Genomic DNA, 16,619 nt, shown 5'->3' with positions numbered 1-16,619 from the left:
CTCACACAAGTTTCAGATTACCAGCAACTCTGAGCTATATGAACCCTTGTGGCAGTGGAAGCCCCATCATACCAATGATGACCTCTGTTCAATTATATTTTCTTCTGGGGAAAACATGTATTTGTTTATACATAAATATTTATGCTTGCAGTATTATATGATATAGCTTGCAACTTTTCATTTTTCATTGTGGAGTATTTCCATGTTAGCATATTCACATCTATCTCATTCTTTAAAACATTATTTATTTGGGGGGTGAGGGTCATGAGTGACCATGTATGTACTTGTACAGCACTCATATAGTGGTCAGAAGAAAACTTGCAGGAGTCAGTTCTCTCCAATGTGAGTCCTGAGGCTCATGTTTGGTGGTGCCTCTCTTGCAGAGCCATCTCACCAGCCCCATCTCATTCATTTTATTCTGTTGTCATGTGGATGTTGCATAATTATATTTTACAATTAGTATATTTCTGTGTGTATCTACTAGGTAAGCTAGATCCCTGACCTGCTCCCCCGTTTTGAGACTAATCTTACTTCAAACACTTATACCAGGTAGCAGAAATGACACTGATTTCTTGGTATTGTCCCTAATCAGTCGGGAACTTCAATTTTCACTCTTTCCACCCCAAAGCCCCTATCCCCCCTTGCTGTGGGTAGAGCTATGTGTAGTAACCAGCTGTTGCTCCATTGGCCCCAGCTAAGGTGCCTCACAGGTGACTGGCAATATCCTGGCAACACGTCTGGTGCAGAGAGAGCTGTTCTGCCAGGCTTAACCTGGTGCAGGTGTGGTCAGTGCCAAATCCCTGTAAATGGTGTCTTCTGGGTCCTCCCTCTACACACACTAATGTTCTGGCAAGATCCCATGAGACCCTCATTCCACACCCTTTCCCTTCACACACACCCCTTCTGCTCTTGTTCCTTTCCTTTCAGTTCAGCCCTTGAGCACATCCCCACAGGCCTTTTGCTCTTGCTGTTTCTTTGGCTCATCCAGGAGGTCTACTGGCTATCTCCTCACCTACTTTAGGTCTGAACTCAATGTCACTGTCTTTAAGAGGCCTGCCTCCTTGCTGAATTTGCAGCTCTTCATTTCCTGTCCCTACTCCCTGCTATTAATTTTCTCTTTAGTGTTTACTAACAGCTAACGAACCATGTGTATTGAATCCAGAACACTTCATGTACTCTAGTAATGGAGCTATATGCAGCTCTTTCTTCTTCTTCTTCTTCTTCTTCTTCTTCTTCTTCTTCTTCTTCTTCTTCTCCTTCTCCTTCTCTTCTCTTCTTTCTTCTTCCTTCTACTCTTTCTCCTCCTCTTTCTTCTCCTCCTCCTCCTTCCTTCTCCTTCTTCAGATGGTGTTAGGTATATTGGTCTCAAATTTCTGGGCTCAAGTGATCCTCCTGCCTCAACCTTAAGAGTACCAAGGACTACAGGTACACTCTGCTACCACACAGGCTTGATCATAAAATAAACTTGTTTAATTATGACAGAACCTCAAAATGTAATCTAAAGTGCCCTTGATCTCACTATTGAGCCTCCCACAGGACTAGAGTTTTTTGTCACCTTTGGTTGCCTTGAGGGACTTTTGTCTTTCTTCTTTATCTGTCCTATCTCCAGGGCCTACAGCACAGCAGGCCTTTTGATTATCTGAAGAATGAAGGAATGGAATGTTGCCTTTCCACTCAGGACCTCCCTGACCAAGGTACCTTAATCTTCAGCCTGTTATTTCTCTTTCCTAGCTTTGTTTTTCTCCAGGACACTTATCACCACTTGACACATTTATTTACTCTCTTTCTCCATTATAGACTGAAAGTTGCTTTAACAGTAAAGGCTTAAATCCACTTTAATCCCTAGGAATTGGGGGTAGGGAAGCAAGAAAACATTCAAATAAGTACTTACAAATGGATGAACAACTGGATAAGAGAGAAAAATATATACCAGACTACATTAAAAATAGAAACATCTTATTTATTTTTGCTGTGCTGGGGATTGGATCCAGGATTTTGTACTAGTCTAATATCCTACCACGGAACTGTATCCCAAACTCAACATTTGATTTTAAATTATATAATCAAGGAAGTGAACATTTGCTGGGTGGTGGTGATACCCACCTTTAATCCCAGCATTCAGGAGGGAGGGGCAATCGGATTGCTGAGTTGGAGGTCAGCCCAGTCTACAGAGTGACTTCCAGGATGGCTCTGAGGGCGCTGGGATGGGACAAAAAACAAAAACAGAATACGAGTGGGGGAGGAGAGAGAGAGAGAATGAATATGGGAATGAATATGGGAATTCGAAACATAAAACCAGAAGCTCAGTGGGTAAAAGTGCTTACACCCAAATGGGTCAGTTTGAGTTCATTCCCAGTACTCAAGTGATAGGAAAGAACTAACTTTTTATCCTCAGACCTCCCCACACTTGAACTGTGGCATACATACACCCTTCCTTACTCACTGCACACATAGACAATGTAATTTAAGACAAGCTTTTACTATGTAGTCCTGACTGTCTTAGAACTCACCAGGCTGCCCTTGACCTCATCAAAGATTCTCCTGCCTCTGCCTCCCAAATTCTGGGATTAAAGGTGTGCATCAACATGCCAGGTATTTTCCCCTCTTTGTTGTTTTATTTTTTGATTAGTGAACCAGTGTAGCAGCCAGGTTTCCAAACGCCTAATAGGGCCCTCTGAATAAGCCTAAGTTTTGTGTGCAAGTGCAACAGGTGACTCCTAAACTGTAGTTTCCTATTTCTCTTGGCTCCACCTGGCGTCGCCTGCTTAAATTCCTTCTCCGGAGGCTGATTTCCGGGGCGGCGCCATCGCCCCTTTAAGAGCCAAGCACCCTGTCCTTCGGGGCGGGGCTTGGGTAGGGCTTTAAGGGGCGTGCCCGCGGGCGGCCGGGGTCCTCCGGGGATTAGCTCAGGGTGGGCTCGCCCCTCGCGCCGCCATTTCTCTGCATTTTCGGAGACCCGTCCTCCCGTCGGGCTGGCTGGGCGTCTGTCCCCAAGGGTCGCGCGCGCCTGTCGTCGTGGTCTCGGTCGCTACACGGTCTTCACCCCCCAGGAAAGGTAAGTGTGGCCCCGGGTGTCCAGTTCGCTCCGCTCACGGAGCGTAGCCTGCGCCGCGCGGGGTACGCGGCCCGGCTCCCCGGGCGACGCCGCGGGCTGGGAGGGGAGTGGCGGCGGCGGCCAATGGGGCTGGGCGCTGAGTTTCGGGCGATACCGAGCGGCGGCCGCCGGGGGCCCTGCGCGTAGCTGGGGTCTTGGGCGTCGCGGGAGGAACTCTGTGCCCCCCTGACCTCCATGTACCCGTGCGGTTAGGCGAAGGTCTCCTCAAGTGTCAGCTCGTCAGGATCGTGGGTAGACGCACACCCGAGGGGACGTGCAAGCTTGCTCGACCGACTGAAACTCGGGAATCGCGTGAGGCAGGTGCGTTCCCGGGAACCGCCAAGGCCGAAGGCGCTTCCCGCCCCCACGCGTAGCGCGCGTCGGGTAATGATGGGTCCTCGGGTGGGTAGCAGATAATTGTGTCTGTGTCTGTGTGGTTACTGCAGTCTCTCGGGTTCTGCTTTAACAGCGAGAAGACCCCAGTCTCCGAAGTTGTTTGGCAATAGTTTAAAATTACTAGTAGTGTTTTCTTCGTAAGAGTTAGAGATTAGCCCACCAATAAATCCTTAACGTAACTCACAGCTACGCTAACCCCAGTTGCAGCATAAACTGAGGCTGAGCCTCACTTACTGCAGTGGGTTACTTGTATGTGTCTCCCTGGTCGCTTCAGAATCTTTTTAACACCCCCCCCCCCCTCCGCCGCCGCCTGTTCTTTCTTTTCTTTTCATACTGGGAACCTAATTCGCATTTTGGAGCTCACTAGGCTGACCTAAATCCTTAAACATGTTTTTTGTTTTGGGACTTTAACTTGTTTGGGAAAATCGATGTGCGGAATTTTCCTGAGTTTAGTTTCTCGGTTACGTTTTCTATTGCGGGAGATAACTGGGATGAAAGATACTGGTGCCTTTAGGACATTTTCTGTATGTTGGCAATATTACTGTGGAAAAAAAAAATCAGTGGCTCGCCCCAAGATACATGTGCTTTACCGCTCAGGAATGTCCTGTTGGATACCCACAGTTCGATCCCTAGCACTGCAAAAAGAAGAACCAAAAGGGGCGGAGGTGCAGTTGGCCTTCAGTGCTGTATGGTGTACGCAGACATGACAAACTTGAGGAGGAGGGTGGGTAATGCAGTGCTTGGTTAAGTAGGAAATTGATTGTTTCAGTTTTCGTTCTGTGATTGAAAAGGAAATTTATTTACTAGAAACTCCTGGCCCCAGATTTTCATTTTGTTGTATTTTACAGACAGTGTCTCTCTATGCAGCCCAGGCTCACTTGGACTGGGATTATTTTGTTAGTCACTTTTATTATCCTCTTTTAGGATTTGCTCTTCAAATAGTACCATGTTCTAATGTATTTTTACCCTATAACATTGGTTTTTTTTATTGATTGTCTAACATGTATATCATGGCAAACAGTTTGATCATCCCTTACAATAAACAAGTCAGCCGAGGTCCCTTCCCTTGTGCAGGGAGGGAGACTAGCCAGTAACAAAAGTCAATTAAATATTTAATTACAGTTTCTTTCCATGTTTTTTAGAAAAGCCCGTGTACTAACAGGGCCATCAATTCCAGCCTAGGGATCAGAGGGTGCTTTTCTGGGTGTAAATACAGAGTTAATTATCTAAAGAGGGGAAAGAATGGGAGATGAGTGGACAAAGATTATCCCAGAAAGATGAAGCCGCTAATGAAGAAAGTTCTGGAATTAGAAATACGCACTAGAGCAGCTACAGCAAATAGCTAGAAGGGCGCCTAGGTCCAGAAGGAGGAGCCAGAGCTGTCAAAGATTTCAAAGGGAATCCGATTTGTGGTGGTTGATAATCCACCCATCCACCAACTGGAGCACTGAAGACCTGGGGAGGGCAGGTGGGATGAGGAAACAGAAATGGGGGGGGTACTTTTTTTTTTCTTAACTCTCAATTTTTTTTTTTTTTTAAGATTTAGAAACTTAAGTCACACATCCCATATATTCTTATGACCTCTGGATTAACTCTCTACAGAGAACACCTTCCTTAAATCATCTGCATTTTGTAGTTTCTATGTATGTGTCTGAGGATGTATGTGGATTATATCTCAAAGTATTATAATATCCTTTTCAGTTTGCACTTAATTTGATTCTTCACTTATAAATTTAGTCTAAGACATGTTGACAGAGGTTTCTGTCCTTCCCTATCCCACAGCCATTCAGTCCCAAAGAAACACACAGAGGTCTACATTAATCATAAATATGTTGGCCTATTAGCTCAGACTTCTTATTAACTCTTACATCCTACATTAATCCATAATTCTTGTCGGTCAGCCATGTGGCTTGGTAGCTTTTATCAGTGAGGCAGTCGATTCCTCTGTGTCTGGGTGTAGACTGAGTCTTTCCTCTTCCCAGAATTCTCCTGTTCTTGTCTTCCCACCTCTACTTCTTACCTGGTCACCCCGCCTATACTTCCTGCCTGGCTGCTGGCCAATCAGCGCTTTATGAAAACAGTACAAGACCGTTGTCCCACAGCAAAGACAGGTTTGGTTTGTATCACTATGTCACCTTGACTGGCCTGGAAGTCTATGTAGATCAGTTTATACCATCACTCACTGAACTCTTTGCATTATGATAAATGTATGAATTTCTTAAGTCAGTTAGGCTAAGAGTAATTTTGTTCCTGTGACTTAGAAATAGAATTGCTGCATATAGCCTATACAATTTAAAAACTTGTTCAAATAGGATAGTGTGTGAAGATGTATAGAAGCATTCTGCCTCCTCTTCCCTGCTGCATGGACATCCCACCAGGGACCTCGCCTCCACTGATGTGTGTTAGTCCATACGTGTGAGTATGTCAGAGACAAGCCGTAGGAACTCTTCCACCATTCTGTACTAGGTGTACAGGGACAGACGTCTTTTTCTGGACTTTGCTTGTGCAGTGCTGGACATGTCAGGGGCAACCCACTCTACTTTTTTTTATTTATTTTTTATTTTTTGGTTTTTTGAGACAGGGTTTCTCTGTATCTTTGGAGCCTGTCCTGGAACTCCCTTTGTAGACCAGGCTGGCCTCAAACTCACAGAGATCCTCCTGCCTCTGCCTTCTGAGTGTACTTTTTTTTAAAAAATTCTTTTTATTGATCTATGTATTTTTCTCCACTCCCCTCTCTCCCTCTCCCCTCCCCTTCAACCCTCTCCCATGATCCCCATGCTCCCAATTTACTCAGGAGATCTTATCTTTTTCTACTTTCCATGTAGATTAGATCTATGTAAGTCTCTCTTAGGGTCCTCATTATTGTTTAGGTTCTCTGGGATTGTGAATTGTAGGTTGGTTTTTCTTTGCTTTGTTTCTAAAAGTCACTTATGAGTGAGTACATATGATATTTGTCTTTCTGAGTCTGGGTTACCTCACTCAATATGGTGTTTTCTAGATCCATCCATTTGCCCACAAATTTCAAGATGTTATTTTTTTTCTGCTATGTAGTGCTCCATTGTGTAGATAAACCACATTTTCTTTATCCATTCTTCAGTCGAGGGGCATTTAGGTTGTTTCCAGGTTCTGGCTATGACAAACAAAGCTGCTATGAACATAGTTGATTGAGCACATATCCTTGTGGCATGATTGAGCATCCTTTGGATATATACCCAAAAGTGGTATTACTGGATCTTGAGGAAGGTAGTTTGTAGTGATATGAGCGGTGGGTCTGCGTCCCCGGCACCCGGCCGCCCGCATGGCTGGCTTATGCCCCGAAATAATTACACGGAAATTGTATTCTTTTAAACACTGCTTGGCCCATTATATCTAGCCTCTTCTCGGCTAACTCTCGCAGCTGGACTAGCCCATTTCTAATAATGTGTGTAGCACCCCATGGTGCGCTTACTGGGAAAGATTCAGCATGTCTGACCTGGTGGCTTGCTTCATTGCATCTGGCTGGGAGAGGGGAGCATGGCCTCTGTCTGAGGTGTCTTACCTCACTTCCTCTTCCTCCCAGCATTCTGTTCTGTTTATTCCTCCCACCTATGTTTTAACCTATGAGGCCAAGCAGTTTCTTTATTACTTAACCAATGACCTTCCTCCATCAGTAGTTTCCTAATTTTCTGAGAAATCGCTACACTGACATCCGGAGGGGTTGTACCAGCTTGTATTCCCACCAGCAATGCAGAAGTGTTCCCTTTTCCCCACAACCTCTCCAGTATAAGTTGTCATCAGTGTTTTTGATCTTGGCCATTCTTACAGGTGTAAGATGGAATCTCAGAGCCGTGATTTGCATTTCTCTGATGGCTAAGGGTGTTGAGCATTTCCTTAAGTCTTTCAGCCATTTGAGATTCCTCTGTTGAGAGTTCTCTGTTTAGGTCTGTACCCCATTTTTTTTATTGGATTATTTGTCCTTTTGGTGACCAATTTCTTGAGTTCTTTGTTATTTTGGAGATCAGCCCTCTGTCCAATGTGCGGCTTTTACTTGTTTATTTTTTATTTGAGACAGAGTCCATGCTGCCTAGGTTGGCCTAGAACTTGCTATTGGCCAGGGATAATCTTGCCCCTTCTGCCTGCCCAGTACTGGGAATACAGGGTGTGCCACCGTGCCTGGCTTCTATCTGATTGTTTAGTCTCGATCTTTTACTATGTAGTGATGGGGGGTGGGCACACTTCATGCCAGTTGCAGATTTGGATCTCTCCTTCCAACTTACGTGGGTTCTGGGGATCCAGTTCAGAAGTCAGGGTTTGTGTCCAGGATCTTTACTAACTGAGCCATCTTACAAGCTGTCTTTTTTTTCTTCTTCAGTTTTTGTTTTTTTGGTACAGGACTTCCATATGTAGCTCAAGCTAGCCTGGAATTGGCATGTATATAGGCCATGTTAGCCTAAAACCCAGAACTTTCCTGTTTTAGCCTTCCAAGTGCTAGAATTATTTGAGGCTTTCTTATTCTCATTTGAGATGTCCTTTTTTATGTTACCCATTTTCTTCTATTGGGTTGTTTATCTAGTTAATTTGTTTGTTTTTGCTCTCTGGACTTCTAATCTAGGGCCTCGTATATGAAAGGTAAGCACCTGATCACCAAGCTGTATCTCTATAGAGATGATTTGTAATAAGGGATAAACTATACAATAATCCTTCGAAATACCTTTTTTCAGAAATTGTTTAAAAGTCCTTTATTATTCTATTTCTTCCTAGAACTTTCTCCTTTTTTGCTTGAAACGTATGTTATTTCACGCTGTCACACTTCTATGAAAGGAACTTGCTATTCTTCACAGTATTGGATTTATTGTTGAATGAAACAGCAATCGAAAAGAAAGGTGTTTTTCTTTAACTCGATAGACTGCAGGAGCAGTTGTTTGTCAGTGCCAGAAAGAAGGTGAGCGTTAGAAAGGCAGTTTATAGTTTCTTAGGAGATGCATTTATAATGCATTTGGAATCTTTTTCTTTTAAAAGTCTTCTGTGATAAAAAAAAATTAGGTATATAAATATCAAAAGAAAAATAATGATTATGCTCTCAAGTTTTTTTGCAATAAAGGGTAAAAGAATAGTTACCTGATTATAATAAAAGGTTCAGGAGAAGTGTGATTATAATGACTAACATAACTATCAGGGTGTTTTTCTGTGGGTATGAAGGAGCTGGGTTAAAGGAAGTAGTAAGGGTTCATTAAACAGAGCTTTAGAAGTCTAAGGCCCACAGGGAAAGGAGACTGGGGACCTATTAAAAACCACAGAGCGGGTAGATATAGCTGGTCAGCTCTTCCAAATTTTAGTTCTCTCCTTGGGTTAAAATCTAAAATACATGTAAAACATTATCATAAAATATATTTTTGGTAATCTTTAGTTCGTGGGTATTTAAATTTGAATGTAGTAGTATGGTTTTAAAGTTACCCTTTTAAAAACCAGATCAGTAGCCACATCTTTTCATTTGGAGGCTTTAAGGCTTTAATAAAGTAGCTCTGTCTGGAATTCTGCACCTCCTCTCCCCTCTCTGAGCTGTTAGGTGAGCTGAGAACAGCTCCCTCCATACTCACCCTCTCCTCTGGCAGCTCTTCCTCTGGTGGTAGTTACTGTAGAGTTATGGTAGAATGAGTGTCCCACAACATGGTGCTGTTTGCTGTGGATCCCTGTGTATGCTGAGGCTCTTTTTCCTTTCCTATAATTTTTTCCTGGAATTAGTAATTGTACATAGTTAACCTTTACTTTTTCAGAGTCTCTTAGATGTAAACTAAAGATACTAGGTTTACAGAGGAACTTAAAGGGTTTGCATTGTATGTGTTTCCATATGTGTATTTAATGTTTTCAGTTATAATGTGCAATCTTTTAAATATCTAGTAGCTAGTTTAACTATTTGTTTAATGTTCTTAGTAGAACATTAAGCATAATATTTGACAAAACAGGGGTTTAACTTTATTTGTACTTTGCTGAAATAGATAATTACTTGTGTTTTGAATGTACAGTTAAAAACAGCCACCGAGAGTCTGCCTCAGCAGTGTCTGGCACTGCTGTATAATGTCTGTGGGGCTATTATCTACCTTAGGTACCACTTACTGGCCCAAAACATTTGTTGAACGTCACGAATGATTGCTTTCTCCTGCTAGATCAGCTCCTTATAAAAACTAGACAGAAAGTTTCAAAAGTTGCAAGCATTGCTCTATCTTAATATTTCTTTCTTTCTTTTTTTTTGGGGGGGGGGTGTTCGAGACAGGGTTTCTTCGTAGCTTTTTTGGTTCCTGTCCTGGAACTAGCTCTTGTAGACCAGGCTGGCTTCGAACTCACTTTTATTTTAAAGTCTAGCTTTAAAAATTATTTTGACATGAAAATTGAATGTGTTATATGCAATACACTTTGAACTATGTATAAGAAGGTGATGTGTTTTAACTTTTTCCAGAGGGCTTTTTCTAAGTACCACCATTAAGTTGACTACAAGTCTCCCTCACTATCAATTTCACTGCTGGTTTTGTAGTGGCAGAAATGCTGAGCTTCCTGAGAAGAACGCTTGGCCGCCGGTCTATGCGTAAACATGCTGAGAGGGAGCGACTCCGAGAGGCACAGCGTGCTGCCACGCACATTCCTGCAGCTGGAGATGCCAAGTCCATCATCACGTGCAGGGTGTCCCTTCTGGATGGTACAGATGTTAGTGTGGACTTGCCGGTAAGTAGGGCTTTGTTAGCTGCCAGCTGTGTGTGAGATCACTGCTGTCCATGCTTCCTGGGGGTTAGGCAAGATAGGCTGAGTGGATCAGGCTCTGAGCTACTCAGGTACACCGACCTGTGGGCAAGAGGACCTGGGATTAGTGGCAGCTGCGAGAGACATTGAACGATAGGGCAGTTTGGGACTGTGCATGTACACACACTTGTGTGTTTATAGGCAGGATCTCACTGTGTAGCTCAGGTTGGCCTTGTCTCAGCCGCCAGGTGTGGCACAACAGGTACGTGCCATCAGGCTTGAGATTCAGAACTATTTACAGGTACCAAATCTCTTACATCTTTGTTCTGTTTCAAAGACTTCACAAAACACTATAAACTATGTGATTTTTGACACAAGCTTCATTGAATGTTTCTTGATGTCTGCCATCCTATAGACTCTTTCCTAAAATTCAGTTTGAAAAGTCTGTTTAGTAAACTGATAGCTCAGTGTGGCTGCGGTGCGAAATTGAATAAATTCTGAAAGACCTTAAATTCAGATGTTTAAACTGAAGCTTCAGGTTCAGACTTTCTTAGTTTTCATTGGTGGTAATGGTTTGTCTTGTTTGTTTGTCTTGTTTGTTTGTTTGAGGCAAGGTCTCAGTATGCATCCCAGGCCTTCATGAAACTTGGGGTCCTCCTGCCTCAGCCTTCTGAGTCCTGGATTGCAGGTGTGCTCGCCATGCCCAGCTCTCTAGAGGTGTCTGCAGGTCATCATCATGGTGTGGCTTTGTTATCTAATGTATGTTAGACGGCATGCTCTTAGAGTTCGTGATTCTGTACACTTTAAGGTATCTGAATTTTCTTCCTGGAAGGGCTGGTTGAGGGTTTTTGAGCTATTCCAGCATGAGATGCTTAGGAAGGATAGTTTTACTGTTTATTTTTTATTTGTTAAGAATCTTGAAGAGTTTGTGAGTCCATTTATTAGATACTTTGTGGAAAGCATGAGATTGCTATGTGAGCGCCCGGGAACAATTCATTACCTAATGTTTGAAGTATGAAGTCTTAGGGCTGTTGATGGGTAGGCTGATGCTAAGAATTTCTAGGAAAGAATTTGTAAAGGGCGGTGTGGTGCTCTTGAAGAGCAGCAAGCACTCTTAGCCCCTGGGCTGCCTTTACAGCCCCAGATTTGTTTATTTTTATATGTATGAGTGTTTTGCCTACATTTGTGGCCAGTTGAATCTTGATAAGGGTACCAAGACTATTCAGCAGAATATTTTTCCCCAACAAATGATATCTACGTGTAAAAGAATAAAGTTGAACTCTTTCCTCATACTGCATATAAAAATTAAGATAGCTCAAAAGATATAAACATAATAGACCTTTTGTTTGTTTGTTTTTGTTTTTCGAGACGGGGGTTTCTCTGTGCAGCCCTAGCTCTGCAGTCCAGGCTGACCTCAAACTCACAGACCTGCCTGGCTCTGCCTCCTGGGTGCTGGGGTTAAAGGCATGCATCACTACCAAGAGTCTAAGTAGACACTGTTTTGTTAGGATAGTCGGGTAGGTTATGATTTAGTGGCCAAGCGTGTGCTTACATGCGTGAGGCCCAGGCTTTAAACCTGAGCACCAAAAACCACAGTAAAAAACTACTTACACTCAAGTAAGAGGGCTCAAATGGCAGATAATAACAAGTACTGGAGAAACTGGAGAGATCAGAATCTTCTCCATTGAGACTGAGAGATGTAAAGCAGATGCTTTAGGAAACAGCCCACGGCTGTTCGAATGCTAGAACACTGCTCCCTTGTAACTAGGTGTTCCCACTTTCCAAGATACCCAGGAGAATTAAAGACATGCTTGCATGAAAATGTGTATTGTTTGTAATAGCAAAAAGGACATCAGGATGGATAGGTAACTTCAGATCGCTAGCCATAAAAGAAATGAAACTGATATTCTGTAACAACCTTGATGACTCTTGAAAATGCTGTGCTAGTGAAAGAATCAGCCACAAGAACCACACACTGTGATTCTGTTTTAGAACACGGAGAACTGTAGAAATGAAAAGGCAGATTAGTGGTTGCTTGGGAACTGGCAGACAAGTGTTGGAAACTAATAGCTATAGGATATGGAATATCTCTTAGGAGTAATGAGAATATCCTGAAGTCAGTTGTGATGCTTATACACACCTGCTGTGTGTACTAAAATCCGTTGAATTACTTATTTGGGTTGTTTTTGAGGCCATGTCTCTCTATATAGAACTAGCTGGCCTGAAACTCACTGTATAGAACAGCCTACCCTCATTCTCACAGACATTGCCTGGTCTGCCTCAAATGCTGAGCGTAAAGCTCTGTACCACCACAGCTAGCCGAAATCACATACTTAAATCATGGGTGAATAATAAACAAAAGGTCTACTATTTCAATTAAGCTTTTGTGTTTTTAACTTCTACCCATCACAAAATAGAGCATTTTTTGTGAATATATCTGTTTTACTGCATATTAGTTTTGGGTTGTTGTGTTTTTGTAGCCAGGGAATATATTTAAAGTAACATTTAGTTGTAATTATGATGATAGACTTGATTTGGAACAGGGAGAAGCTAGAAACCACTAAAGCAGTGTAGGTACAAGGGATTGTGAGATTGCAGAAAGGGGAATGTTTAGCACACGAGCCCGGTGAGGGAAGGAGCAAGGATGAGTAGTGAGCACACTGTCACTGGGTCGTGTTCATAGTGTGGACAGTTATGAGAGTGGTCACCTGTCACAGGGAGGGTGGAGAAAAGCCCTGCACAAGGCATGTGTTAGTAACTGGGTTTTAGAAACTAAAAGGAATTCTCAGTGGTAGTTCAGTTCTGAATTTTCTATAGTCCTTTGAACATAGCAACTGCTCTTAACGTTTTAGTTGTTTAACAAGTACATGAAGAAGAAGAAGGGAAGAAAAGCACAGCAGCTAGAAAATGGTTGAGCAGGGAAACCCTCAAAAGAGGTAGTGGGTGACTCCTAACAGGATCTTCAAGACACAGCAGGACTGATGTGGGATGCACTGAGAGGAGGAAGTGGAGTGAAGCCCCACTCCTAACCAAGACAGCTAACAAAGAGAACCTCATTTTTGTCAATGGATTATTATTGGACATATTAACTATACTCCAGAAGAAGCCCTGTGTCAAGGATAGTGGGCCAACACAAAACAAACTCCATTGTTTTCTTGTTTTTGTTTTGCTTTGTTTTTTGTTTTTACATTTTGGCATATTTTGTCTCACTTTTTTTGTTTTGTTTTGTTTTGCTTTCATTTTTGTAGTGTTTTTTGTTGTTGTTTGAGATAGATAACAAAACTGGGTGGGGAAGGTCTGGGAAGGAGTTGAAGGAGGGGAAACATGATCAAAATATAGTATATGAAAGTTAAAAATTATAAAATATAATTAAGAGATCTAAAAGAAAAGAAAGCCCTGCAGATTTGCACACAGGAGGCATTTTCTCTTCTCAAATGTCTAGGTTTGTATCAAGTTGATAAAAACCAACAACTAACACGAATGCATTGAACCAGAGTTGATGAGATTCAAACAAGACATTGTGGGAGAAAGTGTTCTCTCTGTGGCTCGGAGGATGACACCCGGGCCAAGTATAGCCGGCTCTGACAGACACAGTGGGAGAGTGAACAAGCTATGCTTCGGAGGATACTTTGTTCCAGTCTGTACTTTAATCTGTAAATAGTGACTAATAAGGGATTGTGAAGAACAGGATAATTCTATTTAATAATTCTACATCCCATGGGTAGTTTGTACCACTTGATCTTCTGACTCTTGCTTGTCTCCAGTCTTTTCTTTCCCCCATGCCACCAAAGACTGTCATGACCTCCCTCCTATCTTTATTTTGCTTTTACATAGGCTGACAGAGCTTCAAGTTTTCTTTTAGACTGAGGTTGAAACCTAAATCCTCTGAACCTATTGGTACTTTCAGGCAGAACTAACAAGATGCAGTCTTTCTTGTACCTCATTTGTCACATTTAAATTGGGGTTCTTAGCAAAGATGATTGCAGTTATTCTGACATAACTATTATGAGCCAGTTTGTTTTCTTGCAGACTGGATTTTGAATGAAAGTTTTTAGACTATCCATGCTATTCCAGCAGCCAGATTATTTAAAGAAATTCTTTTTTAGACCAGGCTGTGGTGGTACACGCCTTTAATCCCAGCTCTCAGGGGGCAGAGGCAGGCAGATCTGCATGAGTTCAAGGCAAGTCTGGTCTATAGAGCAAGTTCCAGGACAGCCATAGCGGTTACATAGAGAAACTGGAGAGAGAGGGAGGGAGGGAGGGGAAGAAGAGGAGAAGTTCTCTTTTAGAATTTTTTTTTTTAGATTGGGCATCACTAATTTGAGGAATTTGAAAATGCCATGTGTTCACTATTGGATGGCTTAGATCAACTTTCTATTAAAGAAGGTGGAATACATAACCTTGAAAAAAGGCTGTTGCTCTTTCTACCTTGTAGAAGCCCATTCTCTCCCTTAGAACACAAGTACTATATTTCACAAAGTTGGGACGATGCTTGGACAGAAGGAGGTGGAATGTCTTTTTAAAGGCCATATTCATTTGGTTTTGAAACAAATATGGAATGTTGATGGAATGTGAAATTAAATATAGAAGTATATCTTAGAATTAATGTTATAGAAGTTGGATACTTTGGTGCATTCGAAGGTAGGGAGGGGATCCGGAGTTCAAAAATGTTTTGTATTCCATTTTTGATGATGGTACTTAGCAAAATGATCATAATTGTTACTTTTTAAATTTGTTAACAGTGGGGCCAGAGAGAGATGGTGCATGGTTAAGAATGTGTACCGTTGTTGTAGAGGACCCAAGTTCAGTTCTCAGCACCCACATCAGAGCGCTCACAACAGCCTGTAAACTCCAGCACCAGAGAGACCCAATTTCTCCACACACACCTGCACCTACATGCACATACCTACCCCACAGTCAACTGAAAAATAGATGGGAAAACTTTTTCAAGTGTTATCTGTTCTGTTTTCTTTTTGTTGTGCCCAGTAACAACTGTTCCCTTCCTTCCCACCACCTCTGTCTGTAGACTATATTCAGATGGCCAGCTTAGTTTTTTTATTTGCCTCTGTACTTTAGGTTTTCATGATTTAAGAATCTGACACTTAAATACCGTTCTTCCTCTTGTTCCCTCTGCTCTTTATCAGTCCTGGATTTCTTCCTGATATTAAACCCCTTTCTCCACTGTAGAACTTTGCATTTCTGTAGATAATTGCTTTACTCATATTTTATTGAAATTTTCCTTGCTTTAAAGAATCTTCCTATTTGAATACTGTTTCCCATTTATTCTTCATCTTGTTATGCCCTTTAATACTATTACAACTATTTTCTTGTTAGAATATAAGCCTCTTGAAGACAAGTACCTTCTTTTGTTTTCTTTTGTAGTTGGCTAGAGCAGCACCTAGCATATTGTAAAGGCTCTATTAATATTTGTTAAATAAATCAAAGAAATTATGAACAATATTTGAAATGAATCTTTAATATAGACTAGATTTATACCTTGATGAAGTTAAAGTCATTCTCAACCCCAAATTCTTTAATGAGATTTTCAGGTCTTTGGGACAAGAAAGGCATTTCTGATTTCCTGCCTTAAGACTAGCCCATGAAACCTAGGAAATAAATGGAAAAATTAGCAAGAGTTCTGGTTCATACCCACATCTCTTCCTCCTCTTTTCTCTCTCCTTTATCTTTTCCCTCTCCCCTTGTGTCTTTTCCCCCCCTCACTCCCCCCCCCCCCGCCCCCGTAATGGATGTGGGGTTATCCTGGCTGCAGATTGAGGTGTAAATGGAATGAAGATAACTGAATACATGTCTTGTTTTCACCCCAGTGGTATAGCAACAGTAACTCTGACATTGGGTGTAAGTGTCTGTAAAAACCCTAGTTCCACTCCCTAAAATATACTGTCAGTTCCAAAAGAAACTTGGGACAAATGGCTGTCTGTGGTTCCTATTAACATACCAAAAGGCACGCTGGCCTCCAGGTTCCCTCTGTATCACCAGTACCTGTTACAGAGTATGTGCGGGCACCCTGGCCTTTCTCACCCCACCCCCTACCCTAAATTTCTCCAGCTCTTATAGGCTTCCCTTCCCCCAGCTTCTCATTCTTTTGTAACCTGCTATTTCAGCTGTAGGCTCTTTTGGCTTCTTTGCCTGCACTCTCTGTGTTTGTCCGCCCCCTTACACACACCTCTCTCATGGCCAAGTCCAGTCTGTGGGCCGTGTTCAGCCCATGCCCTCTCTGCTCCATGCTCTCACTCTGGCTTCACCCTCCCTTAGATGTTCTACATAGCCATACCTTGGAGCAGTCATATCATCAGCTTCATAATCTCTGTCTCCAAAATTCCCACTCCAAGAATCCCTTTACCTAGATAGAGTTCCTTCCCTCCTGAGCTGCAGTGGGTTATAGTTAAAGGGGTAACTC

At 42.4% G+C, this 16,619-nt stretch overlaps 1 protein-coding gene across 4 annotated transcripts in view; it reads left to right on the top strand.

Moving 5' to 3' along the window:
• Nucleotides 1-2,864: 2,864 nt before the first annotated feature.
• The window catches only part of Epb41l5 (erythrocyte membrane protein band 4.1 like 5), a 114,332-nt gene continuing 100,577 nt past the window's right edge, over nucleotides 2,865-16,619 (top strand). For 3 of the 4 annotated variants that reach the window (XM_041648399.1, XM_041648397.1, XM_041648400.1), the window contains exons 1-2: nucleotides 2,865-3,055; nucleotides 9,999-10,186. In XM_041648399.1, coding sequence (XP_041504333.1) covers nucleotides 10,007-10,186 — 180 coding nt within the window. In that variant the 5' untranslated portion in view covers nucleotides 2,865-3,055; nucleotides 9,999-10,006. Of the gene's footprint in view, nucleotides 3,056-3,184; nucleotides 3,416-9,998; nucleotides 10,187-16,619 lie in introns of those variants that run through there. The other variant, XM_041648398.1, reaches the window with a different exon arrangement.

The sequence above is a fragment of the Microtus oregoni genome, unplaced genomic scaffold (genome assembly GCF_018167655.1).
Source record: "Microtus oregoni isolate MIOR12 unplaced genomic scaffold, Mior012 000003F_ref0000135, whole genome shotgun sequence".
Lineage (NCBI taxonomy): Eukaryota > Metazoa > Chordata > Mammalia > Rodentia > Cricetidae > Microtus > Microtus oregoni.
The sequence above is the reverse complement of the archived record's forward strand: the minus strand, read 5'-3'. Positions and strand labels throughout refer to the sequence as shown.